Source organism: Oncorhynchus mykiss, chromosome 2 (genome assembly GCF_057628025.1).
Source record: "Oncorhynchus mykiss isolate SJ-2025 chromosome 2, ASM5762802v1, whole genome shotgun sequence".
Taxonomy (NCBI): Eukaryota; Metazoa; Chordata; class Actinopteri; order Salmoniformes; family Salmonidae; genus Oncorhynchus; species Oncorhynchus mykiss.
Window position 1 is genome coordinate 53,125,387 of NC_143023.1, and position 27,687 is coordinate 53,153,073.

Here is a 27,687-nt window from a genome sequence, read left to right on the forward strand (position 1 = left end):
ACTCCACGAGCACTCTTGCGACCACCCCGTGAGAGCCCTCTGTGGCCAAGAAACAGTGGGGTCATGACGAGCTAACCAGGGAAGGCCTAGCACCACGGGAAACGCAGGAGAGTCAATAAGGAAGAGACTAATTCCCTCCTTGTGACCCCCCTGCGTATCCATGCCCAGAGGAGCAGTGGCCTCCCTAATCAACCCTGACCCTAATGGTCAACTATCTAAGGCGTGAACGGGGAAGGGCACAGCCACAGGAACAATGGGGATCCCTAAACTATGGGTGAACGATCTATAACATTTCCAGCCGCGCTTGAATTGACGAGCGCCTTATGCTGGGAATGCAGGGAAAACTCAGGAAATGTGACATACACTCCCGGACGGGCTCCTCCACCCCTATACCCGGGGTACCTGCTCCTGCTGACTCCATAAGTTAGGTCCGGAATTCTGTAGGGGGTGCGTACTGGCGGCAGACAAGTCAGGCGCAGGAGAGCAAAAACTGATTTACAACGGCACAGTTTAATAAACAAAACCACCGTAAACAGAACAATAAATCAATGGGTAAACAAAACCCGATACACATCAGCATGACGTGCACAAGCACTACAATAACCAATTCCGGACAAGGACATTGGGGGAACAGAGGGTTAAATACACAACATGTAACGATGGAATTGAAACCATGTGTGTGGGAAGACAAGACAAAACAAATGGAAAATGAAAGGTGGATCGACGATGGCTAGAAGACCGGTGACGTCGACCGCCGATTTGCCGCCCGAACAAGGAGAGAGACCGACTTCGGCGGAAGTCGTGACAAACCCAAGTTAAACAATTTAAAGGCAAAGCTACAAAATACTAATTGAGTGTTTGTAAACTTCTGACCCACTGGGAATGTGATGAAAGAAGCTGAAATAAATCATTCTCTTTACTATTATTCTGACATTTCACATTCTTAAAATAAATGGTGATCCTAACTGACCTAAGACAGGGAATTTTTACTTGGATTAAATGTCAGGAATTGTGAGAAAAAAACATTTCCATTTCCAACATTGCCACATTTCAGGCTTCAAACATAAAGCTATAAAACTGTATTTTTTTGTGAAGAATCAACAACAAGTGGGACACAATCATGAAGTGGAACGACATTTATTGGATATTTCTAACTTTTTTAACAAATCAAAAACTGAAAAATTGGGCGTGCAAAATTATTCAGCCCCTTTACTTTCAGTGCAGCAAACTCTCTCCAGAAGTTCAGTGAGGATCTCTGAATGATCCAATGTTGACCTAAATGACTAATGATGATAAATACAATCCACCTGTGTGTAATCAAGTCTCCGTATAAATGCACCTGCACTGTGATAGTCTCAGAGGTCCGTTAAAAGCGCAGAGAGCATCATGAAGAACAAGGAACACACCAGGCAGGTCCGAGATACTGTTGTGAAGAAGTTTAAAGCCGGATTTGGATACAAAAAGATTTCCCAAGCTTTAAACATCCCAAGGAGCACTGTGCAAGCGATAATATTGAAATGGAAGGAGTATCAGACCACTGCAAATCTACCAAGACCGTAGATTTGGCCGTCCCTCTAAACTTTCAGCTCATACAAGGAGAAGACTGATCAGAGATGCAGCCAAGAGGCCCATGATCACTCTGGATGAACTGCAGAGATCTACAGCTGAGGTGGGAGACTCTGTCCATAGGACAACAATCAGTCGTATATTGCACAAATCTGGCCTTTATGGAAGAGTGGCAAGAAGAAAGCCATTTCTTAAAGATATCCATAAAAAGTGTCGTTTAAAGTTTGCCACAAGCCACCTGGGAGACACACCAAACATGTGGAAGGAGGTGCTCTGGTCAGATGAAACCAAAATTGAACTTTTTGGCAACAATGCAAAACGTTATGTTTGGCGTAAAAGCAACACAGCTCATCACCATGAACACACCATCCCCACTGTCAAACATGGTGGTGGCAGCATCATGGTTTGGGCCTGCTTTTCTTCAGCTGGGACAGGGAAGGTGGTTAAAATTGATGGGAAGATGGATGGAGCCAAATACAGGACCATTCTGGAAGAAAACCTGATGGAGTCTGCAAAAGACCTGAGACTGGGACGGAGATCTGTCTTCCAACAAGACAATGATCCAAAACATAAAGCAAAATCTACAATGGAATGGTTCAAAAATAAACATATCCAGGTGTTAGAATGGCCAAGTCAAAGTCCAGACCTGAATCCAATCGAGAATCTGTGGAAAGAACTGAAAACTGCTGTTCACAAATGCTCTCCATCCAACCTCACTGAGCTCGAGCTGTTTTGCAAGGAGGAATGGGAAAAAATTCCAGTCTCTCGATGTGCAAAACTGATAGAGACATACCCTAAGCGACTTACAGCTGTAATCGCAGCAAAAGGTGGCGCTACAAAGTATTAACTTAAGGGGGCTGAATAATTTTGCACGCCCAATTTTTCAGTTTTTGATTTGTTAAAAAAGTTTGAAATATCCAATAAATGTCGTTCTACTTCATGATTGTGTCCCACTTGTTGTTGATTCTTCACAAGAAAATACAGTTTTATATCTTTATGTTTGAAGCCTGAAATGTGGCAAAAGGTCGCAAAGTTCAAGGGGGCCGAATACTTTCGCAAGGCACTGTAAATGGATGTTATGGTGGCCTCCTGCTTTCTTTCAGGTGTAGGATCTTAATTTGATCACTCTTTTGTTGATGAGAATTTTGGGGCAAGGCAAGGTGCATTTGTGACATTTCTGCAGTGACATCCATTCTTACCGAGCAATGCATACGCCATAGGAATTCTATGAGAATACTTGCTGACATAAAATGTATATTTTTCCAGCTTTGACTGGGAAACTACTGCAACAAATCAAACTCCCTTTATGCAAACTCATAAAAAAAAACTATCTCCTTCTCCATATTTTTTTTGCGTAGTTTGATTCGTTGCGGTAGTTTCCCAGTTAAAGCTGGAAAAATATCCATATTATGTGATGTCAAATATCATTGTGTTAATAGCATACGTGCCTTTTTGTGTCTTTTACCCAGCAATTTATTAATACAATTTGTATAGTGTGTATTCATACCATATATTATGAAGGCTCCAGAAAGCACCCCCCATCTTTCCCCAAGGCAACATTAACTCACTGCTCCACGTACAAAGATAGATAAACGACATTAAAAATCAGAATCAGCATGATCGCTTTTATTAAGACTTTCAGAGCCTCCCTTAGTGACATCGTTCCTTGTGCCAAAATCCTAAGACAGTGTGTATTTCAATATAGGAAAATATAACAGAACCATAGGTCTCATCATGCCCGTCCCAGTCTCATTCTCACACATACTCGTTAAGCCAGAATCATCCATGTGAGACTCAGTGTCCTTCCACCAGCCATACAGTTCGTCAACATGTCCTTACATTACCGTTCGCATTGCCAGTGGCAGTCAGAGTCGGTGAGTAACAGTTCACATGGAATCATTTCCAGTCCTTTTCCCCTGAATATTCCTTCTGCTTTTGCCCTGTTAGTCTCTTTCCACAGAGGTTGTCAGACCCATCTCCTCAAAATGTGACCGTATGAATAAGAAAACTATTGAAGACAGCCAACACTCGACCACCTCCTATGTATGGTCAGCTATTTATTGAGAGACCCTTTCATTTCATACTGAGTGCTAAATAGTGATACTTTGGTCTTTGTGCAATAAAAAAAAAAAAACAGGCGAGAAGATGAGGACATTTCAAAAGAAGTGTTGTGAAACACCTGGTTTTAACATCTACCCATACCCTGGAATGTATGTTGGAAGTGGAACAGCCATTGAGACAACACTCAGTACTGAGTCATAGACAGAGTCAGACGTTTGTGGTTTACTTAGAAGGTAATGGCAGGGCAGTCTTTGTTTATTTACTGAAACTATGGTCTCAAGCATTACTGGAAAAAAAGGGCATCATCCAATAACTTATAGTATTGTTTTTTTGGTGATTGTTTTTTGTCCTGTCAAATTGAAGTAAATGGAAATACATGTCAGGAGATCTCTTTGGGGTCTGTGCTAGACATTTTATACTTTTCCATCATCAGAATAAAAACCCTGAGTAGAGTACTGTATTATTTAACGGTACATGGGGAAAGCCAATTAAAGCATGTGAATGGACCGCTAACTCAAGTAACTATTCAAAGCAACGCCTTAATTGTGAACAAGTTAGTGCTCTGTATTTAATAATTTACTTGACTGTTCTTGAGGCAATGCTTTCTCTGAGAAGCAGTGTCTCCGTCTTAACCTCTTAGATTCATAATAGTTCTAAAGATAGCTCAAACAAACCACAGATCTCTATAAAGTCTCACAAGGTGGCTCCTATTAAAATACATGTGTTATATGACTGGAACAACTTCAATTATTTGGTAATCAACACTGAAATTGGTGCGGTAATGATTCAGCTCAGAGAAGAACACTATGTTCAAAGTCAACATTGTTTCTCAAATAAGAGGGGTGATTACTCCTTGTTTACACTTACTGTAACATTAAGTACTTCCAACTTCAAGACTGCTGGCCAAACGTTTGTTGCAACAGAAAGAACAAGGAGTCTATCAATAACCCAACAATTTACAATCGCACGGAGGCATGCACGCACACACACCATGATCGACGGGTGCAAAGCTCCTGTGCAAACTCAACTGAAGCACAACTGATTCCAAAGACCTGTTTCTCCTCAAATGGGCAAAGAAGCAGGTGAAGACATTTGTTTAGAAAATCACACTAAAATGCCTCTGCTCCTTAAAGGCACTTACAGGGACCACGGGAAAAAGTAACATTAATTCCATGATGTTAATTCTCTTAAGCTATGTAGTGCAGCTGCTGCCTCTTGGAACTCTAAAAGCCGCCGACGGGCACAGTCATGGCTTGTATGGAGAGCTATCTCAAGAAGATACATTCAGGTAACACGTTTGCAGTGAACACCTGAGCATTCAAGCCCTTACTCTGAGAAACAACGAGAGGAGATGGCATGGGCTCTGTCATGGTTTTCATACAGTACACGAAAGGGGTACAGCTTCTACCGTCTGCTTAAGGCTACACATGCCTATCTTTGACCCTCTACAGAGAATTCTTAAATGCCACCTATCAGTTGACGTATTAAGATTTGTTGCAAACACCTTAAATAGATGGTATTGTATACAACAACAAAAAAATGTTGGTCATAACATAGCAAAATTGGTGGATTTATGAAGAAGACAATGGTGTAAGTCCCTTGAAACAAAGAATTTAGACTTCGAATTTCAGCCTGGAAAGTGACTATTACGTGAAGTGCACAAACTGGCTTCCCCAGCCTCTTCAAGAACATGCCCTCTTTCTGTCCGAGTCTATGAACCACTTGGCCCATATTCAAGTCAAAATAAGCAGAAAGTAATCTTTATAAGGCAGCAACCTCAGCAACCCCTCTCTTCTTTCAAGCCAGGGTTTGTGTGACTATCATGGTCCACCATGAAGAAAGAGAATAAACAGACACTTTTCCAGCTTACAGCCATCCCGCTGGGCACACACTGGTTAAATCAACATTGTTTCAATACCATTTGTCAACGTATTGTGACGTGGAATCAATGTGGAAAATACAAAAAGTAATCAAACAGTACTGATTTCATCTCATTTCAACCAGCGTTGTAAGCATTGAAATGAGGGTAAAACTTCAACTTAAATACAATGACTTAACCTGAATAACAGATTGAGGGTATATAGAGGAAGGCATCTATCTGTATGGTAGACTTGTTTCACTGAAGTGCATTACCTCTCCGTAGGTGTCAATGTTCAGGCAGGAATCGTTGGACTGTGGCTTACCATTTTATTTCAATATACATCTATTTAGGTTGATGGCATGACGTTGAAACAATGATTCAAACATACCATTTTACTATCAGCATTGAAACAAGTTCAAATAACATATGTCTAATCAAATATGAAATTAAACTTCATTTCAACCACCCAAAGTTGAAGATTTTTTACATGTCTACGTGGAATTTTCAACGCAATTTCCACGTATTTAATTGTTATGATGATTATGTTGAAATTAGACTTATGTAACAACCTGTTAATCAGGTTAAGTCTCTGTAGTTAAGTTGAAGTTTTACCCTAATTTCAATGATGAAAACTTTGTTCAAATCCAAAGTATTTTCCACGTCACAATACATTGACAAATTACATTTAAACAACCAGTGTGTGTCCAGTGGGATGTCTCTGTTTCCAATAGGATTTTTGACAACCCCTGAAGAGGCCCGTTGAACTGGGCGGCCATTTCGGATCAAAAGGATAACGTCAGGGCTGATGACAAGCCCAGCCTCTACAGGTTGTCGTACATGTGCAGGGTACGCTCCAGCTGTTGGCCCACACGCTGGTAGAAGGCGATCTGCTGTTTGATGTAGGCCTGCATCATCTCCTTGAAGTCCACCTCGCGGCGCTGGTGGAAGTGGTTCATCTCAGCCTGTAGAGCAAATCCCACTGTCCGGCAGCGTTTACGCACTCCGTCTGCCTCTTCCTGGTCCATTTTCCCTTCGTCGCTCATCCGCTGACTCTCTTTGACCTTGGCGAACGCACCTGAGGAAAGAGAGAGCGGTTAGCTAGCTACTGATAAATGAGTGTTACTACCTGTGGAGGGAGAAGTTTGCGGTTAGCTAGCTACCGATACAATAGAAAGGCTATGACCTGTGGAGAGAGCAGTTAGCAAGCTACCGATAAAATGAATATGCTATGACTTGTGGGCTAGCTAGCTACCGATACAAGGGAAATGCTACTACTACCAGTGCATGCGTGTGGACCTAGTATATGTGTGTGACCTGTATATTCAGGTTAGACATTTGAATGGCGTTCGAATTTGAGGGCTATGATCAGTAATTGTAAAAACTTGTACGACTTGTTCATATGCTTTTTTTTTTTTTTTTAAATGTAAGTTTTATTACGTTTTCTTGTTTTTCAATCAACCAACAAAACACATTCCACATTCACAGATGTGACAGACTTTTAAAAAATAGAAATAAAGAATAATAATAATAATATATATTTTTTAAAGAATAATAAATAATAATATATAATTATTAAAAGATACAAATATATATAAAACTTGCAGCAGCACTATCAAGGTTCTTATTAGCTATTTCCAGCCTTAGCTGAGACGACAAGCAAATAATTCGTTTTTAGATTTTACAGCACCTTACACAACATGTATCTGCTCATTTCCCTAATCACCCCATTCACTCTGTCCAATTTGAAATATAGTTGAGTAGTGGAGACCAGAATCTATCTAACTTGGGCTGTCTCTTGCAGAGGTCATAAGTGAGCTTTTCAAGAGGGAAAAAGTCAACAATCTGGTCAATCCACATTTTAAATGTAGGAGGGGTATTAGAGGTCCACAATAGAATAATATTTTCTTAGCAAAGTATGTAATAGTCATAAGCAAAGTTCATATGTTTTTGAGACATTTTGGAAAACATGACAACCTTGTGAGTCTTTAGCTTCCTCATAGTCTCGTAAAACCTGTCCTTTGCTGAGCTGGAATATTACAGTAGACAAGAGATTGGCAAGATAAGGCAACCTCCAACCTTTAACTTCTTTGGGATAGGGGGCAGCATTTTCACTTTTGGATGAATAGCGTTCCCAGAGTAAACTGCCTCCTACTTAGTCCCAGATGCTAATATATGCATTATTAGTAGTATTGGATAGAAAACACTTTGAAGTTTCTAAAACTGTTTGAATGATGTCTGTGAGTATAACATAACTCATATGGCAAGCAAAAACCTGAGAAAACATCCAAACAGGAAGTGGGAAATCTGAGGTTTGTAGTTTTTGAACTCCCTATCGAATACACAGTGGGATATGGGTCACCTTGCACTTCCTAAGGCTTCCACTCGATGTCAACCGTCTTTAGAGCGTTGTTTCAGGCTTCTACTGTGAAGGGGGGACGGATGAGAGATGTTTGACCAAGGGGTCTGGCAGCAGCCTCGTTCTCACTCACGCGCATTTCACATGAGAGGTAGCTCTCGTTCCATTGCACAATGGAATTCTCCGATTGGAACATTATTGAACATTTATGATAAAAACATCCTAAAGATTGATTCTATACTTAGTTTGACAAGTTTCTACGACCTGTAATATAACTTTTTGAACTTTCCGTCCGACGTTCGGCTGGACCTGAACGTGCGTTTGGATTTGTTTACCAAAAGCCCTAACAAAATAAGCTATTTGGACATAAATGATGGACATTATCAAACAAATCCAACATTTATTGTGGAACTGGGATTCCTAGGAGTGTATTCTGATGAAGTTCATTAAAGGTAAGTGAATATTTATAATGCTATTTCTGACTAATGTTGACTGCGCAACATGGCGGATATTTCTTTTGGCTGGTTTGGGCTTTGAGTGCCGTACTCAGATTATGCTTTTTCCGGAAAGTTTTTTTGAAATCTGACACAGTGGTTGCATTAAAGAGAAGTATATCTAAAGTTCCATGCATAACACTTTAATTTTCATCAACATTTAGAATGAGTACTTCTGTGAACAGATGTGGCTCTCTGCAAAATCACAGCATGTTTTTGAACTACTGAACATAACACACCAATGTAAAATGAGATTTTTGGATATAAATATGCACTTTATCGAACAAAACATACATGTATTGTGTAACATGAAGTCCTATGAGTGTCATCTGATGAAGATCATCAACGGTTAGTGATTAATTTTATCTCTATTTGTGGTTTTTGTGACTCCTCTCTTTGGCTGGAAAAATGGATGGGTTTTTCTGTGACTTGGTGGTGACCTAACATAATCGTTTGTGGAACTTTCACTGTAAAGCATTTTTGAAATCAGAATCTGTGGGTGGATTAACGAGAATTGTATCTTTAAAATGGTGCCTAATACTTGTATGTTTGAGACATTTTATTTATGAGATTTCTGTTGATTTGTATTTGGCGCCCTGCAATTTCATTGGCAGAATCTGCTTTAGACCAAATAGAGCATATTACGCCACAGACTTAACTGCTACAGTAACAGTACACAAATCATGTTACTGTAAGAAACAACCGCTAACACAACTCACTGAATTCAAAACAGATGTAGCAATTAAATGTTGCTTCCTTCATCAAGCTTTCAAGTGTTCACAATCTTACTACATTACACATGTAGGCTAGGCTTCTCATCGACGGGGCTGTAGTGGAGCAGGTTGAGAGCTTCAAGTTCCTTGGTGTCCACATCAACAACAAACTAGAATGGTCCAAACACACCAAGACAGTTGTGAAGAGGGCACGACAAAGCCTATTCCCCCTCAGGAAACTAAAAAGATTTGGCATGGGTCCTAAGATCCACAAAAGGTTCTGCAGCTGCAACATCGAGAGCATGGTTGCATCACTGCCTGGTACGGCAATTGCTCGGCCTCTGACCGCAAGGCACTACAGAGGGTAGTGCGTACGGCCCAGTACATCACTGGGGCTAAGCTGCCTGCCATCCAGGACCTCTACACCAGGCGGTGTCAGAGGAAGGCCCTAAAAATTGTCAAAGACCCCAGCTACCCCAGTCATAGACTGTTCTCTCTACTACCGCATGGCAAGCGATACCGAAGTGCCAAGTCTAGGACAAAAATGCTTCTCAACAGTTTTTACCCCCAAGCCATAAGACTCCTGAACAAGTAATGAAATGGCTACCCGGACAATTTACATATTGTGCCCCCCCACCCCTCTTTTTACGCTGCTGCTACTCTCTGTTAATCATATATACATAGTCACTTTAACTATACATTCATGCACATACTACCTCAATTGGGCCGACCAACCAGTGCTCCCGAACATTGGCTAACCGGGCTATCTGCATTTTTTATTTTTATTTTTATTTTACCTTTATTTAACCAGGCAAGTCAGTTAAGAACAAATTCTTATTTTCAATGACGGCCTGGGAACAGTGGGTTAACTGCCTGTTCAGGGGCAGAACGACAGATTTGTACCTTGTCAGCTCGGGGGTTTGAACTCACAACCTTCCGGTTACTAGTCCAACGCTCTAACCACTAGGCTACCCTGCCGCCCCATTGTGTCCCACCCACCACCCGCCAATCTCTCTTTTACGCCACTGCTACTCTCTGTTCATCATATATGCATAGTCACTAACCATATCTACATGTACATACTACCTCAATCAGCCTGACTAACCGGTGTCTGTATGTAGCCTCGCTACTTTTATAGCCTCGCTACTGTATATAGCCTGTCTTTTTACTGTTGTTTTATTTCTTTACCTACCTATTGTTCACCTAATACCCTTTTTGCACTATTGGTTAGAGCCTGTAAGTAAGCATTTCACTGTAAGGTCTACCTACACCTGTTGTATTCAGCGCACGTGACAAATAAACTTTGATTTGATAGGCACTAATTTATGTACCTCTCTGTCACCTGGAACTGCATGGGAAATGGTCCAGGAACACAAAGTAAAGCACAAAGGATAATTCCCAAGGCCTAGTCAGCCCTTCCCCCTCTAAAGGGCCAGTACTGACTATTGAATGTTTGATAGAATAATACTATAGTATCTATGTCTGGTATCTATCTGAAACATGATCACTGAAGATAACTCTGATGCTACCTATATGGATGTATGATCTCTGTGGTAACTTGTATCTGTACAGGGTGAACTCTGAACTCTCAACCAATTCTTTCTAGTCAACGTCAACTCATTGCCTCATGCTTGCTTGTATATTTGAATTATCTTTATGAAGTCAGATAAACATTTTGAAGGCAGTGTCATGGTGTGTTCGTAACCGTGGGAAGTGGGAATTTACCACATATGAATGGGAAAAATCCCTTGAACGGCCCTGCAACTGGTCATTACTCGTGAGAAACTCATCTATCATCCTGAGCACCCACTTCTCCCACATGGTGACCTCTGATGTCACCTACTAAGGAAATGGCCTCTATAATAGGGTTGGGATGGATCCAGATTTTCATATCATCATACAGTCCTTCTCTCATCTCGGAATTTATGTTATTACCGGTTTAGTACAAAAGGTTCACCAAAAAGCAAAAAAGCTCATTGGGCGTCTATTACAAGAACGCAACAAAAAAAAAATTGCACACGTAATAGCGAATTTCCAAGGAGGCTGTTAGCAAAATATACAAACGAGAGCAAACAAAAATAAACCAATTGCAAAGACAGGCAATCTAGCTCATAAAGTTATACATATATAGGTGGTAACTACTGAATGTAATTTTTGGTCAGTTTGGACATTCACAAGCGAATGTAAACGAGAGACATTGCGCAAATAAACAATGTTTTGACATATACTTGTCTTTAGCAGGATTCTTTCTCTTCACAACTGGCTTCTTGATTATTGCAGCTCAATGGGTATAACTTTTGTTGACAATTTTGATTCCTTTTGGAAGCAAAACACGTTTCATAGGAGGATGAGATCCACCCAAATAATTTGGGTGTCTGGATCTTTTCACAGGACTATAAGGCTGCGTTGAGACAATGACCCAAGTCCAGCTCAGTTAATCCCTACCTGAGTCATCATAATGCTTTAGCAAATGTACCTAATTTATATCCCTCTAACTGCCCTGAATACCTCTGCTGATCCTACAGCTATTGCATGCAGCAATCATATGCTTTTGAACCAGATTTATGCTGTTAGCACTTAGACGGTGTGCCCTATTAGGAAGTACACTATGTGCAGCTCACCCTGCACTAACATAAATAAAATGAGAATATCTACTCTGCTAATCTTTCCAGTAAAGCAATGAAAACAATCAAGCATCCCAGAAAAGTTATCAAAATAGCCCACGTTAACATATGTTAAGAAACAAGGTTCATTAAAATAATAACTTGCTACCGACTGATATTGTCAACTAATTTAATTATTTTTTCATTGGCAAGATTAGCAAACTTAGGCATGACATGCCAGCAACAAATGCTGACACAACACATCCAAGTATATCTGACCAAATTATGAAAGACAAGAATTGTAATTTTGAATTCCGTAAAGAGAATGTGGAAGAGGCAAATTTTTTTGGACAACAATGACAAGCCACAGGGGTCTGACAAAATTTAACATTTTGGAAGATGACTGCGGATAATAGTGTACGATATTGCCACTCCTATTTGCCATATCTTCAATTTAAGCCTACTAGAAAGTGTGTGCCCTCAGGCCTGAAGGGAAGAAAAAGTCATTCCGCTACCTAAGAATAGTAAAGCCCCCTTTACTGGCTCAAATAGCCGACCAATCAGCCTGCTACAAACCCTTAGATACGTTTTGGACCAGATATCTGTTTGACCAGATACAATGCTATATTACAGTAAACAAATTGACAACAGACTTTCAGCACGCTTATAGGGAAGGACATTCAACAACCCAGCCAAATAGCATTGCACTTCTGTTGTCATCTGATGAAAATGAAGCTATTTTCTGCAGAATGTGTTGCACAAATGTATATTCTGTGAAGGAAACTATAGATGCACATCCCTGATCACTCTATTGAAGCAAAAAAAAAACACTGTTGACTTTCAATATAAAACGTGACCCCTGTCAATACACAGCTAAACTCATATGCTCCGGCTTTCTCCCGTTGTGCTATTTACAAACAAACACATGACTGGTTCAACTGTTCTGGGGAACGATGGTAAGCTTCATAATGTGACAGGTGAAATTAAGAAACCAATCTGCTTTATCTCCTAATGCATTGCACAAGTTGACTACAGGCATTTACTTAAAAAGTAGCTACAAATATAAAAATATATTGAAAAACTTCTAATAAATTGTTTCAACAGTATTGAGGGTATTGAAAAACCATGCAATGGTTATTTCCAAATTCCTATGTATAGGGTATATACGGTATACCGCCCAAACCTATTCTATAACAGCATTTCCTTAAATGCAACATCAAAACATTATTTAATTAACTATTTAACTCTATAATTTGTTTACAAGCATGATAGCTGTCTTTTTTGTTTATGATTCACGCAGCTTGTTGGCCATTAGTAGAGCTGAGCAATTATTGCTTTTTGAGGTTGGTTTGGTTTCGGTAAAAAAAATCAATTTTGGTTTTGATACATTTTTTCTAAACATTAAATGCACTATGCATTATGTGGGTTGAATGCTGTAACAACACAGAATAAAACCATTTTTAAAAGTCCCATGATGTTAGCGACTGCCCATTACTGCTTATCACTTATTAACCATCATTTATTTATTTTTATTATTTTAATACAATATTTCAGCTGTTGTGTATTTTACATGTATTTTTTGATGACTTTATTATTTCATTCAAGTCATCATCTCATCTCTATAGAGCTGCTGCCTGTGCTGCTTGACAAAATCACTATTTTTGTCACGATGTGCGCAACTGGTTGAAGGTAAGTCAGGTGCAGGAGAGCAGAGATGGGTGATAACAGGCGCACTTTATTCATGCCCATGGAAAACAGTGATAATGCCCAAAGTACACAAACGGTACAATAAACAAAACACACGGGTCAAACACATACCCGGCGCAAACCAGCCTGGTGTGAACCACACGTAACAAACAAACAATTCCACACACAGACATGGGGGGAACAGAGGGTAATATACATTAATCGCTCAGCGGTAGCCAATCGTCTTTTTCAATGAGTTCAAATCACATGAATGCATCCAACTGGCATTTACGATTTCACAACTTGTAAATTCCCACCTCCCACATGGTTACAAATGCAGCATCAAAGTAGAAACTTGAGAGGCCCAACATAACAATCAGGTCACAACAAACAATGCCAGGAACATTGTGAATGCTGAACATTGTGAATGGCATCTCATTGTCCTGCTGTACCAAACCCAACCGTGACCCTAAAACCGCAATGTGTGCACCATGTGTTTGGTGAATTTTTACACCCCTACCGTCAATACTTTATTTTATTTTATTAAGCTTACCGGTAGTCCCCAGTCACATGTTATTTACAAGCACACAACAATAAGAGACCGGAGCTTTGTTGTGCAGCACACACCAGGTGATCTAGTTACAGTATGAAATTCACAACTAAATGTTTGCCAGCTAGATATCTTATAACCTAACTATTAAGTTAACGGTCTAAAATGTGCTAAATCTTCTGCAGTTGTGAATTTGGTTGCTAACTTAGTAGCTAGTTATCTTTCTAAGTTGTTAGCTTCTTGCAATCAAGCTCCTCTTGGCAACAGCAGACTCTCCTGGTTTGAGAGCCTTTATGTCTAATATTTGTTTTGTGCATGTAGCAAACTGTGAGTAGCATTGTAGTTACTTGTATAACTTTATGAACTGACATGTCTGTAGTGCAAATAGTTTATGTCAGAGGAGAGTGTATAATAACTGCATATTCGCTATGGAACTTTACAGTGAAAAGTTTTAGAACACCTACTCATTCAAGGGTTTTTCTTTATTTTTACTATTTTCTAAATTGTACAATAACAGTGAAGACATCAAAACTATTAAATAACACATATGGAATCATGTAGTAACCAAAAAAGTGTTAAACATATCAAAATGTATTTTATATTTGAGATTCTTCAAATAGCCACCCTTTGCCTTGATGACAGCTTTGCACACTCTTGGCATTCTCCCAACCAACTTCACCTGGAATGCTTTTCCAACAGCTTTAAAGGAGTTCCAACATACGGTTCGCACTTGTTGGCTGCTTTTCCTTCACTCTGCGGTCCGACTCATCCCGAACAATCTCAATTTGGTTGATGTTGGGGTATTGTGGAGGCCAGGTCATCTGATGCAACACTCCATCACTCTCCTTCTTGGTAAAATAGCCCTTACACAGCATGGAGGTGTGTTGGGTCATTGTCCTGTTGAAAAACAAATTATAGTCCCACTAAGCCCAAACCAGATGGGATGACGTACTGTATCTCTGCAGAATGCTGTGGTAGGTGGAATGAGTAGGTGATCTAAAACTTTTGACCTGAACTCTCTTTTGAAGAACATATCAAGACTGTTTCAAGGACAGCTTTTTTCCATCTACGTAACATTGCAAAAATCAGAAACTTTCTGTCCAAAAATGATGCAGGAAAATGTATCCATGCTTTTGTCACTTCTAGGTTAGACTACTGCAATGCTCTACTTTCCGGCTACCCGGATAAAGCACTAAATAACCTTCAGTTAGTGCTAAATACGGCTGCTAGAATCCTGACTAGAACCAAAAAAAAATATCATATTACTCCAGTGCTAGCTTCCCTACACTGACTTCCGGTCAAGGCAAGGGCTGATTTCAAGGTTTTACTGCTAACCTACAAAGCATTACATGGGCTTGCTCCTACTTTTCTCTCTGATTTGGTCCTGCCGTACATACCTACACATACACAAGACGCAGGCCTCCTAATTGTCCCTAGAATTTCTAAGCAAACAGCTGGAGGCAGGGCTTTCTCCTATAGAGCTCCATCTTTATGGAATGATCTGCCTACCCATGTGAGAGACGCAGACTCGGTCTCAATCTTTAAGTATTTACTGAAGACTCAGGGGGTCATATGATTGAGTGTAGTCTGGCCCAGGAGTGTGAAGGTGAACGGAAAGACTCAAGAGCAACGAACCGCCCTTGCTGTTTCTGCCTGGCCGGTTCCCCTCTTTCCACTGGGATTCTCTGCCTCTAACCCTATTACAGGGGCTGAGTCACTGGCTTACTAGGGCTCTTTCATACCGTCCCTAGGCGGGGTGCGTCACTTGAGTGGGTTGAGTCACTGATGTGATCTTCCTGTCTGGGTTGGCGCCCCCCTTGGGTTGTGCCGTGGCGGAGATCTTTGTGGCCTATACTCGGCCTTGTCTCAGGATGGTAAGTTGGTGGTTGAAGATATCCCTCTAGTGGTGTGGGGGCTGTGCTTTGGCAAAGTGGGTGAGGTTATATACTTCCTGTTTGGCCCTGTCCGGGGGTGTCATCGGATGGGGCCACAGTGTCTCCTGACCCCTCCTGTCTCAGCCTCCAGTATTTATGCTGCAGTAGTTTGTGTCGGGGGGTCAGTTTGGGTCAGTTTGTTATATCTGGACTACTTCTCCTGTCCTATCCGTTGTCCTGTGTGAATTTAAGTATGCTCTCTCTAATTCTCTCTTTCTTTCTTTCTCTCACTCGGAGGACCTGAGCCCTAGGACCATGCCTCAGGACTTACCTGACATGATGACTTCTTGCTGTCCCCAGTCCACCTGGCCGTGCTGCTGCTCCAGTTTCAACTGTTCTGCCTGTGATTATTATTACTTGACCATGCTGGTCCTTTATGAACATTTGAACATCTTGGCCATGTTCTGTTATAATCTCCACCCGGCACAGCCAGAAGAGGACTGGCCACCCCACATAGCCTGGTTCCTCTCTAGGTTTCTTCCTAGGTTTTGGCCTTTCTAGGGAGTTTTTCCTAACCACTGTGCTTCTACACCTGCATTGCTTGCTGTTTGGGGTTTTAGGCTGGGTTCCTGTACAGCACTTTGAGATATCAGCTGATGTACGAAGGGCTATATAAATAAATTTGATTTGATTTGATTTAGTGCACTTTTTAGCATTGCTAGCCTTCGTATTGAAAATAGCGCCACTTGTGTTCAGTGTCGGTATGAAGGTATGCCAATCTGGATACCGCCCAACCCTAGTTTCTATAGAAATCCAGGCTGCAGTCTGAGTAAGCATGTAGGGAATTGTATTGCTGTTCCAGGGGCAGGGCTGTACTGACGAGTCTGTGGCTCTGACCAAGAATAATGTATTGGAGGGGAGGGGGTGTTTCCAAATGTCCTTATGCCATGTCCCTTAAGAAGAAAAGACTGGAATGTGGATCTTACGCAATGGTCACAGGTTTCCCTGTGTATATGTTATAACGTACATAACATATGAAAATATTGTATCTGTCTATTACGTACATGGGGCATTTCAGAACCTACACTGTGATTGATGTGCTAAATAAATACAATTAGTAATAGAGGTAGTCATCATAGTAGTAATGGTAGTTGTAGAAATTGGTATCCCTTTACTCATGTCAGTCCACTGAAATAAATGCTTACTAATAAATGTCCCAATGGCCTAGAAAGTCACCACTAGATTTGTTTATTTAGTCCAACCAGATGGCTTTCCTCAGCTACTGTACCACCACTTGTGACCATTCTAAGTTGTGGAGAGAATTGAGCTATATTATAAGTCACAGTGAGAGTGAAACTGGTATGCTAACCATGCTATGCAATTGAGGAAGAGTGACAGAAAGAGAGAAGGGGGAAGAGAGGAAGAGGAGAGAGGGCGAGAGGGGTGGGGGGCGGAAGAGATTAATTGTGAACACAACCACTCTGGTGAATTAAACACAGGAATCTCCAGTACAATTTTGTGCATTCCCCTTTTCCACACAGGCCTCCAGACTGCTACCATTTAGGGACAGTTCAATATTTATTTGGGTGTAGTCCAAATAGGGGAGGATTGTTAAAAATAAATTGCTTTTGGGAGGGTTGTTGGACCCTTTGACTTGGCTGTGCGAGTAAAACATTTTGTTGGTCGCATCGGTGTGAGCTGCACATTCTACATGGTCACCTCACTCAAAGCATCTAATTGTTTTAGGAGGCTAAAAACAAGATTTGGTCATACAGTAAAGTGCATTCTCCTATAATGTCTGCCCTGCTGCTGTGCCTGTTTCGCAGGGGCCTGGATGCTGTGATGAGTGAGCCACTCTCAATGGCTCTCCCACTGTGCTCCGGGAGAAAAAAATGCTTCCTGATTGTATAACATTTCAAAATCAAGAAGAAAACAAAACAGCTATCCTGTGTAATACTTGTTGTCAGAGTTGAAGAGAGGGGGTTCTCAGCTTTCTGTAGGTATACGTTTTATGTTTCAACTCAATTTTGAGCTCTATAGCAACTATTTTTGCGACCAACATATTTCATATGGCTTTGCGATACAGAGCGCACCAAATGCGCATTGGCCATTGGGCCTCATTGGGTAGTAGGCTAAGACTGCTACGTTTTTTTAGGACATTACATTTACTGTTATATTAATACATGGCTACTACCAGTGGGTATTATATTTTGAATAACAATATAGCTAATGTGTTTTGAGTTTCCACTTACTCAGGTTGTGAATTAAATCTGCCTATGATATTCATTCACATAAAGATATAGGCAAATTCATGTTTATTGAACTAAAACATATCTATTAGGGCTGTCCCCGATTGAAAAAGATCTTGGTCGACCGAGTCGTCCTAGTCTTTCGACTAATAAATGTTTCAACTGATTTTTACCATATATAGACAGACACACCCTGTGTTTGAATAATAAAATAAACTACATATGCACTGAGCTTGTCTGATGCTTTAAGCACACACAAATTACTCAAGAAAGAGCCTGATGATCACACTGTGTTAAAAAAATTGCCAGCGCATGCCTGTGTGACTGAAACACGTTGTCTCACTCTCCTCCCTACTGCAGCGAAACGGCACCAATGCACAGCAAGTGTTTATTGAACTGTCTGTGCTGAAGCTGCAAAATAATTTCAGTCATTTATTAGTCTCTTTTTTTGACTGAAAAGTTATGTTACCGAAATCCCTAATTTGTTTACGAAAAACATGACCTATTCCCTCAACCCTGCTCTCTTTACGTGGATCAAGTAAGCGTCACAGGAGACCAATTGGGCCTGACCTATCATAATCACATCAATAAATTGGTTACAAAAAACTCAGAACACAGTAATGACGAAAGCAAAATGGATGAGGAGGACATGAAAAAGAAACTCGAAACAGGCAAATGTTTACTGGTTGCTCAGGAGGGAAAGGGGAAGTCAGATCTGTGGAAGACATTTGACGTAGTTGTGGAAACTAGGGATGCACGATATATCGGTGAACATATTGGAATTAGCCAATATTAGCTAAAAATGCCAACATCGGTATCAGCCAGATGTCTAGTTTAAAGGCGATGTTAACTTTTTTAGGATAGAGGGCAGCATTCGGAATTTTGGATGAAAAGCGTGCCCGAAGTAAACTGCCTGCTACTCAGGCCCAGATATGCATATTATTGGTAGATTTGGATAGAAAACACTCTAAAGTTTCCAAAACTGTTTAAAATAATGTCTGTGAGTATAACAGAACTGATATTGCAGGTGAAAACCTGAGGAAAATCCATCCAGGAAGTGCCATTATTTTGAAATGGCTGTTTATCCAATGAAAGCCTATCCACCATTTAACTTCATTGGGATGAAAAGCGTGTCCGAAGTAAACTGCCTTAGCCCAGAAGCTAAGATATGCATATTATTAGTATATTTGGATAGAAAACACTCTGAAGTTTCTAAAACAGTTTGAGTATAACATAACTTATTTGGCAGGCGAAACCCCAAGGACAAACCATTCAGACATTTTTTTTTTTTCTTTTTTTACCCCTTTTTCTCCCCAATTTCATGGTATCCAATTGTTGTAGTAGCTACTATCTTGTCTCATCGCTACAACTCCCGTACGGGCTCGGTAAAGACAAAGGTTGAAAGTCATGCGTCCTCCGATACACAACCCAACCAGCCGCACTGCTTCTTAACACAGCATCCAACCCGGAAGCCAGCCGCACCAATGTGTCAGAGGCTACACCGTGCACCTGGCAACCTTGGTTAGCACGCACTGCGCCCGGCCTGCCACAGGAGTCGCTGGTGCGCGATGAGACAAGGACATCCCCACGACGCTAGGCCAATTGTGCGTCGCCCCACAGACCTCCCGGTCGCGGCCGGTTACGACAGAGCCTGGGCGCGAACCCAGGGACTCTGATGGCACAGCTGGCGCTGCAGTACAGCGCCCTTAACCACTGCACCACCCGGCCTTGAGGTCACTCTCTTTTCAATGAGTTTTCATTGGGAATACAGATTTCTAAGGGACTTGCTTGCAGTTCCTATCGCTTCCACTGGATGTGGAGGTTTTTCCTTTGAGAAATGAAGAAGTAGCACTGTTCAGAACGAGGGTAGAGAGAAGTGTACTCTTCGTTAGAGGCATGTGACCTGAAAGCTTGCTACACTTTGTTTTCCTCCGGTATTGAACACAGTTCATCCCGTCTTAAATCTGATCTATTATTTATGTAAAAAAAATACCTAAAGTTGTATTAGGAAAGTTGTTTGAAATGTTTGGACAAAGATTACAGATAACAGGGTCTCCTGGGTGGCGCAGTGGTTAACGGCACTGTACTGCAGCGCCAGCTGTGCCACCAGAGACCCTGGGTTCGTTGTCCGGGTTAGGGAGGGTTTGGCCGTGACTAATCTACTTGGCTGCTGACTGTTTGTAATGTTTTGTTTGCTGAGCGCTGTCCACAGATAATCGCATGGTTAGCTTTCACCGTAAAGCCTTTTTGAAATCTGACACAGCGGCTGGATTAACAACAAGCTAAGCTATATTTTGATGTGTTGCACTTGTGATTTCATGAAAGTTAAATATTTATAGAAATGTCATTTGAATTTGGCGCACTGCAATTTTACCAGAATTTGTCGAGATGGGACGCTAGCGTCTCACTGACCCATATGAAGTTAAAAACCGATGTCAAAGCTGCCGTGCATACCTATATGATGTTATTATGCCACGTAAAATGTTGCGCTATACATGCAACACAGCATTACTAACCTAGCCCACACAATGTCTGCTGTGTGGATCGAGCAGTCAACAAGTCGAGCAGTCATTTGAAAGAGTAAGAAAATTTAAGCGAAACAACTCAAAGTCAAAATCCATTAAAGCCAAGATAATGGAATTCATTGCCCTTGACAATCAACTGTTCTCTGTCGTGGGTGATGTTGGCTTTCGCCGATCGGTCAAGTACCGGTACACACTACCAACTGCGCTATTTTTCAGATGTTGCCCTACCGGAGTTACACAGCGTCACAACTATTAGCTTCATGACATACATACTATGGAACGCTTTGCGTGTCAATACAGTAGCACTGTCAAAGCTGTACAAAAAAAGTCTACAAACAAGCAAACACTGGCCACGAACAATGTGTTTACAATACCGTGTTGGTAATAAAGCATAATTTGTTCGACCGCAACTTCTGGGGTAGCTAGCTTTCGCTTGGTACCTAGCTAGCACCAATACAACCAGCCTGAAAACAATGACCAGCAGAAACTGCAGTCATTTTCATTATTCTTAGCAATTCCTTCCAGTTCTCTGCTGCCAATGACTGGAACGAACTGCAAAAATCACTGAAGCTGGAGACTCATATCTCCCTCACTAGCTTTAAGCACCAGCTGTCAGAGCAGCTCACAGATTAATGCACCTGTACATAGCCCATCTGTAAATAGCCCATTCAACTACCTCATCCCCATACTGTTATTTATTTTGCTCCTTTGCACCCCAGTATCTACTTGTACACTCATCTTCTGTACATCTATCACTCCAGTGTTTAATTGCTATATTGTAATTATTTCACCACTATGGCCTATTTATTGCCTTACCTCCCCTTTCCTACCTCATTTGCACACACTTTTTCTATTGTATTATTGACTGTATGTTTGTTTATTCCATGTGTAACTCTGTGTTGTTGTTTGTGTCGCACTGCTTTGCTTTATCTTGGCCAGGTCGCAGTTGTAAATGAAAACTTGTTCACAACTAAACTACCTGGTTAAATAAAGGTGAAATAAAATAAATGTAAAAAATATATATGTATATAGCCAGCTAACTAAACTCAACAAAAAAAGAAACGTCCTCTCACAGTGAACTGCGTTGATTTTCAGCTTAACATGTATAAACATTTGTATGAACAATTCAAGATTCAACAACTGAGACATAAACTAAACAAGTTCCACAGACATGTGACTAACAGAAATGGAATAATGTGTCCCTGAACAAAAGGGGGGTCAAAATCCAAAGTAACAGTCAGTATCTGGTGTGGCCACCAGCTGCATTAAGTACTGCAGTGCATCTCCTCCTCATGGACTGCACCAGATTTGCCAGTATTTGCTGTGAGATGTTACCCCACTCTTCCACCAAAGCACCTGCAAGTTCCTGGACATTTCTGGGGGGAATGGCCCTAGCCCTCAACCTCCGATCCAACAGGTCCCAGACATGCTCAATGGGATTGAGATCCAGGCTCTTCACTGGCCATGGCAGAACACTGACATTCCTGTATTGCAGGAAATCACGCACAGAACGAGCAGTATGGCTGGGGGCATTGTCACGCTGGATGAGCCTGCGGGAAGGGTATCACATGAGGGAGGAGGATGTCTTCCCTGTAACGCACAGCGTTGAGATTTCCTGCAATGACAACAAGCTCAGTCCGAGGATGCTGTGACACACCGCCCCAGACCATGACGGACTCTCCACCTCCAAATCGATCCTCCTCTAGAGTACAGGCCTCGGTGTAACGCTCATTCCTTCGACGATAAACGCAAATCCGACCCTCACCCTAGGTGAGACAAAACCGCGACTCGTCAGTGAAGAGCACTTTTTGCCAGTCCTGTCTGGTCCAGCGACAGTGGGGTTGTGCCCATAGGCAATGTTGTTGCCGGTGATGTCTGGTGAGGACCTGCCTTACAACAGGCCTACAAGCACTCAGTCCTGCCTCACAGTCTATTGCGGATAGTCTGAGCACTGATGGAGGGATTGTGCGTTCCTGGTGTAACTCGGGAAGTTGTTTTTGCCATCCTGTACCTGTCCCGCAGGTGTGCTGGTCGGATGTACCGATCCTGTGCAGATGTTGTTACACGTGGTCTGCCACTGCGAGGACAATCAGCTGTCTGTCCTGTTTCCCTGTAGCGCTGTCTGTCCTGTCTCCCTGTAGCGCTGTCTTAGGCGTCTCACAGTACGGTCATTGCAATTTATTGTCCTGGCCACATCTGCAGTCCTCATGCCTCATTGCAGCATGCATAAGGCACATTCACACAGATGAGCAGAGACCCTGGGCATCTTTCTTTTGGTGTTTTTCAGAGTCAGTAGAAAAGGCCTCTCTAGTGTCCTACGTTTTCATAACTGACCAGCACTGTAGGTGTGTGAGACAACTTTACCAGCATCATAGCATACGTATCGATGAATCTTTGTGACATATGAAATAAGAGTGATAGTTTAATCAATGTGTAATAACTACGTAAAATGTTTTGAACGTGTTAAATAATTATGTGACGCGCAGTCATATTCTGGTCCTGATTGGTCAACAAGCTTTTTCAACACATCAAACAGTGTTATTTGATGTGTATCTTTTTTGACATGCAAAGACCCAAACGGCGTTCCATAGAAGTCCTGGTTGAGAATGAAACGACTGAACAAATGAAGAACCAAACAGCACAGCAAGTAAGTGAAAGAAGTAGGTTTTGATTATGTTTTACCGGTAATGGGGACGTATGTAAATGCCAAATGAACTTTTTGGTCAGTGTGGTGTGTGTGTGTAACCTATTTAACTAGGCAAGTCAGTTAAGAACAAATTCTTATTTACAATGACGGCCTACCCCGACCAAACACGAACGACGCTGTGCCAATTGTGCGCCGCCCTATGGGACTCCCAATCACGGCGGATGTGATACCGCCTGGATTCGAACCAGGGACTGTAGTGACACCTCTTGCACAGATGCAGTGCCTTAGACCTCTGTGAAATATTTAATCGTACTAGAATACTAAAAAGGCCGCTAACATTTTAAGTATCGGTATCAGTTTTTTTGGCAAGAAAAATATCGGATATCGGTATCGGCCAAAATGTCATATCGTTGCATCACTAGTGGAAACTACTGGAGATCAAGAAAAAGGAGGGTATAGAACAAGAGTTGCGGGAGTATTATGTTTGCCAAACAGTTACCGTTTGGCAAACATAATATTACACATTTTTTCTGACCATTTGAAACAGTGTAAACAACACTAACTGTACCAGAGAGTCTGTCCTAACTGATTTTAAAAAATATATAAAATCTTTATTACAGCAGACTAAAAACCATTGCATGCATTCATGAATTGAGGTTTATTTATTGTTTAGGCTAATTATTCAAAGCTCCCTTTGTTATTTAATTTTAAAACTGAAATGCTTGAATGCATTTCAAAGCATGCATGTCGCGTATGCTGTGTGATGGCATGAACAAATTAATGAATGATTGGATTGATAGATAGATACTGTAGCGTATATATTGAAATATAGGCCTAGGTACGTTCCGGCATTAAGACTAAACAGGATGCGCTCGTAGGCCTATAGCTTGATGGAAGTTATACAAAGCCTACTCATGATAACGACAATACTTATTATTATAATGATGATCATAATAATAATAATAATTGTAATAATAACAATAAGAAGGAGATCAAGAAAAAGGAGGGTTTAGGAGCGAGAGCTTTATGCATGTGTGTGACAAACAAGTGCTGTTAGATGACAATATTATTTTTGCCTGTTTGGAACAGTGTAAACAACCCTAAATAAATTATAAGTAATACCAGTCTGTTCTAACACATCTTTTTGTAAAGCCTTTATTACAGCATAGCAAATATTAAAAACAGCCGAATCTGTGAAATTGCATTATCCAACATTTTGCCGTTGCATGAGAGTTGGTACTCATGGAATCAGTAGGCTATTAAACAAACACTCAAACAGGCAACAGAAGCAAGATCTGTCCTATTTCTGTAGATATATACGGATGATTCATAAAGCCAGGCACATTTAATAGTTAGGCTATTGATTATACACTTAATTAAATTGGGGTTTCCTCTCTCCTCAATTTTCTTAACACAATTAGGCTAAGGCAAGGGCTGTTTCCTTGTCTTTGCTGCTGCTGCCTCCGCCGCATTGTTCTTAATCCCAAAATGCTACTTAACTTTGCTATTATGCACATAGCAACATAGGGAAAGGTGCCAAATCTACGGCGCACTGAAGATTATGTTTAAGAACCGCAGACAGCGGCCGTATCCAATGCGGGGGAAACCTAATTTGTTATAAAATAATATTAGATTTATTAGTGTTATTATTTTTGACATAATCTAACCATATACAATTTCAGTATTACATGTCTTAGAGTGATGGACTGTGCCTTCCCTGTGGCATCCGCAAAGGATTCGTCCACTGAGACAGGCACAAATCAGACAGGTAACTAAAGGAACCTCAGTCGACCAACAGCCTATCGACTAAAAATCGAACTGTCGTCCAAATGGGGTCAGCCCTAATATATACACTACAGTTCAAAAGTTTGGGGTCACTTAGAAATGTCCTTGTTTTTGAAAGAAAAGCAAGTTTTTTTGTCCATTCAAATAACATCAAATTGACCAGAAATACAGTGTAGAGATTGTGATTCCTGCTTACAAGCCAAAATTAAAGCAGGAAGAACCAGTGACTCAGTCAATAAAAAAAGTGGTCAGATGAAGCAGATGCTAAGCTACAGGACTGTTTTACTAGCACAGACTAGAATAAGTTCCAGGATTCTTCTGATGGCATTGAGGAGTACACCACATCAGTTACTGGCTTAATCAATAAGTGCATCGATGACGTCGTCCCCACTGACTGTACATACATACCCCAACCAGAAGCCATGAATTACAGGCAACATCCGCACTGAGCTAAAGGCTAGAGCTGCCGCTTTCAAGGAGCGGGACTCTAACCCAGAAGCTTATAAGAAATCCTGCTATGCCCTCCAACAAACCATCAAACAGGCAAAGTGTCAATACAGGACTAAGATCGAATTGTACTATACTGGCTCTGACGCTCGTTGGATGTGGCAGGGCTTGCAAACTATGACAGACTACAAAGGGAAGCACAGCCGAGAGCTGCCCAGGGACACAAGCCTACCAGACAAGCTAAATTATTTATTGGCTCGCTTCGAGGCAAGTAACACTGAAACAAGCAAGAGAGCATCAGCTGTTCCACACCGTAGCCGATGTGAGTAAGACCTTTAAACAAGTCAAGTGGAATGTGTCTTCACTGACATTTTCAATGTCTCCCTGTCTGATTATGTAACACCAACATGTTTCAAGCAGACCACCATAGCCCATGTGCCCAAGAACACTAAGGTAACCTGCCTAAATGACTACCGACGCGTAGCATTCATGTCTGTAGCCATGAAGTGCTTTGAAAGGCTGGTCATGGCTCACATCAACACCATTATCCCAGAAACCCTAGACCCACCCCAATTTGCATACCGTCCCAACAGATCCACAGATGATGCAATCGCTATTGCACTCATACTGCCCTTTCACACCTGGACAAAAGGAACACCTATGTGAGAATGCTATTCATTGACTGCAGCTCAGCGTTCAACACCATAGTGCACTCAAAGCTCATCACTAAGCTAAGGACCCTGGGACTAAACACCTCCCTCTGCAACTGAATCCTGGACTTCCTGACGGGCCGCCCCAGGTGGTAAGGGTAGGTAACAACACATCCACCACGCTGATCCTCAACACGGAGGCCCCTCAGGGGTGCGTGCTCAGTCCCCTCCTGTACTCCCTGTTCACGAATGACTGTACGGCCAGGCACGACTCCAACACCATCATTAAGTTTGCTGATGACACAACAGTGGTAGGCAACAACGACGAGAAAGCAAATAGGGAGGAGGACAGAGACACCTCTTCCTTCTCTGGAAGCTGAAAAGATTTGGCATGGGTCCTTAGATCCTCAAAAGATTGACTAGCTGCATTACCTCTTGGTATGGCAACTGCCTGGCATGCAACCGCAAGGCACTACAGAGGGTAGTGCGAACGGCCCAGTATATCACTGGGGCCAAGCTTCCTGCCATCCAGGATCTCTATACCAGGCAGTGTCAGAGGAAGGCCCTAAAAATTGTCAAAGACTCCAGCCACCCTAGTCATAGACTGTTCTCTCTGCTACCGCACGGCAAGCGGTACCCAGAGTGCCAAGTCTAGGTCCAAGAGGCTTCTAAACAGCTTCTACTCCCAAGCCAAAAGACTACTGAACATCTAATCAAATGGCTACCCAGACTATTTGAATTGCCCCCTCCCCCCCTTTTTACACCGCTGCTACTCTCTGTTATCTATGCATAGTCACTTTAATAACTCTACCTACATGTACAGTATATATTACCTCAATTACCTCGACTAACTGGTGCCCCCATACATTGACTCTGTACCCACCTGTATATAGCCTCGCTATTGTTATTTTACTGGTGCTCTTTAAGTAGTTGTTACTTTATTTATTTATTTTTTTTGGGGGGGGGGTATTTTTATTAACTGTATTGTTGGTTAAGGACTTGTAAGTAGCATTTCACTGTTGTATTCGGCCAATGCGGCAAATTATATTTGATTTAGATATTTGGGGGGGGGTTCTTTTTTTATACTTGGGGAAACACTGGGGAAGTGCTTGGGCTCTAGTCTAAGAGAGAAGTTCAGTAATGCCTCAAACACAATTCAACAGTGAAATGGGCTACTTCTTTGTGAATTAATGAGGTGGAACACACCTAAATTCAAACTGTTAGAAAATAAAACTTGTTCCAAAATAATTAGAAATTGACAAGTTGAAACAGCCTATACTGTAGATAATTAGCAGTCAGCATGCCTTGGTTTAAGGGCAGCGTGGGTTAACTGTCCTGTTGCGCAACAATCACATTTTGGAACAGTGAGTGCATTGTGACATCACACGCTGTGGCGATCATTAGAGATATTTTGAACTCACAAGTGAAAAGGTTAATGATACCTCAGCATGTAAATTGTGTTGGTCATGGTATCACTCCCTGACAAAGGCTAGACAAGACACGCCAAAACGTTTTTGAGTTTTAAAGATTTTGTTCAATGTTGGTCATAGTATCACTCCCTGACAAAGGCTAGACAAGACACGCCAAAACGTTTTTGAGTTTTAAAGATTTTGTTCAATT

The 27,687-nt window shown here is 41.5% G+C and overlaps 1 protein-coding gene across 1 annotated transcript in view; it reads right to left on the reverse strand.

Annotated features, from left to right (window-relative positions):
• Positions 1-3,177: 3,177 nt before the first annotated feature.
• The window catches only part of snx33 (sorting nexin 33), a 39,523-nt gene continuing 15,013 nt past the window's right edge, over positions 3,178-27,687 (reverse strand). The window contains exon 2 of the mRNA XM_021564736.3: positions 3,178-6,563. Coding sequence (XP_021420411.1) covers positions 6,310-6,563 — 254 coding nt within the window. The 3' untranslated portion in view covers positions 3,178-6,309. The remainder of the gene's footprint in view (positions 6,564-27,687) is intronic.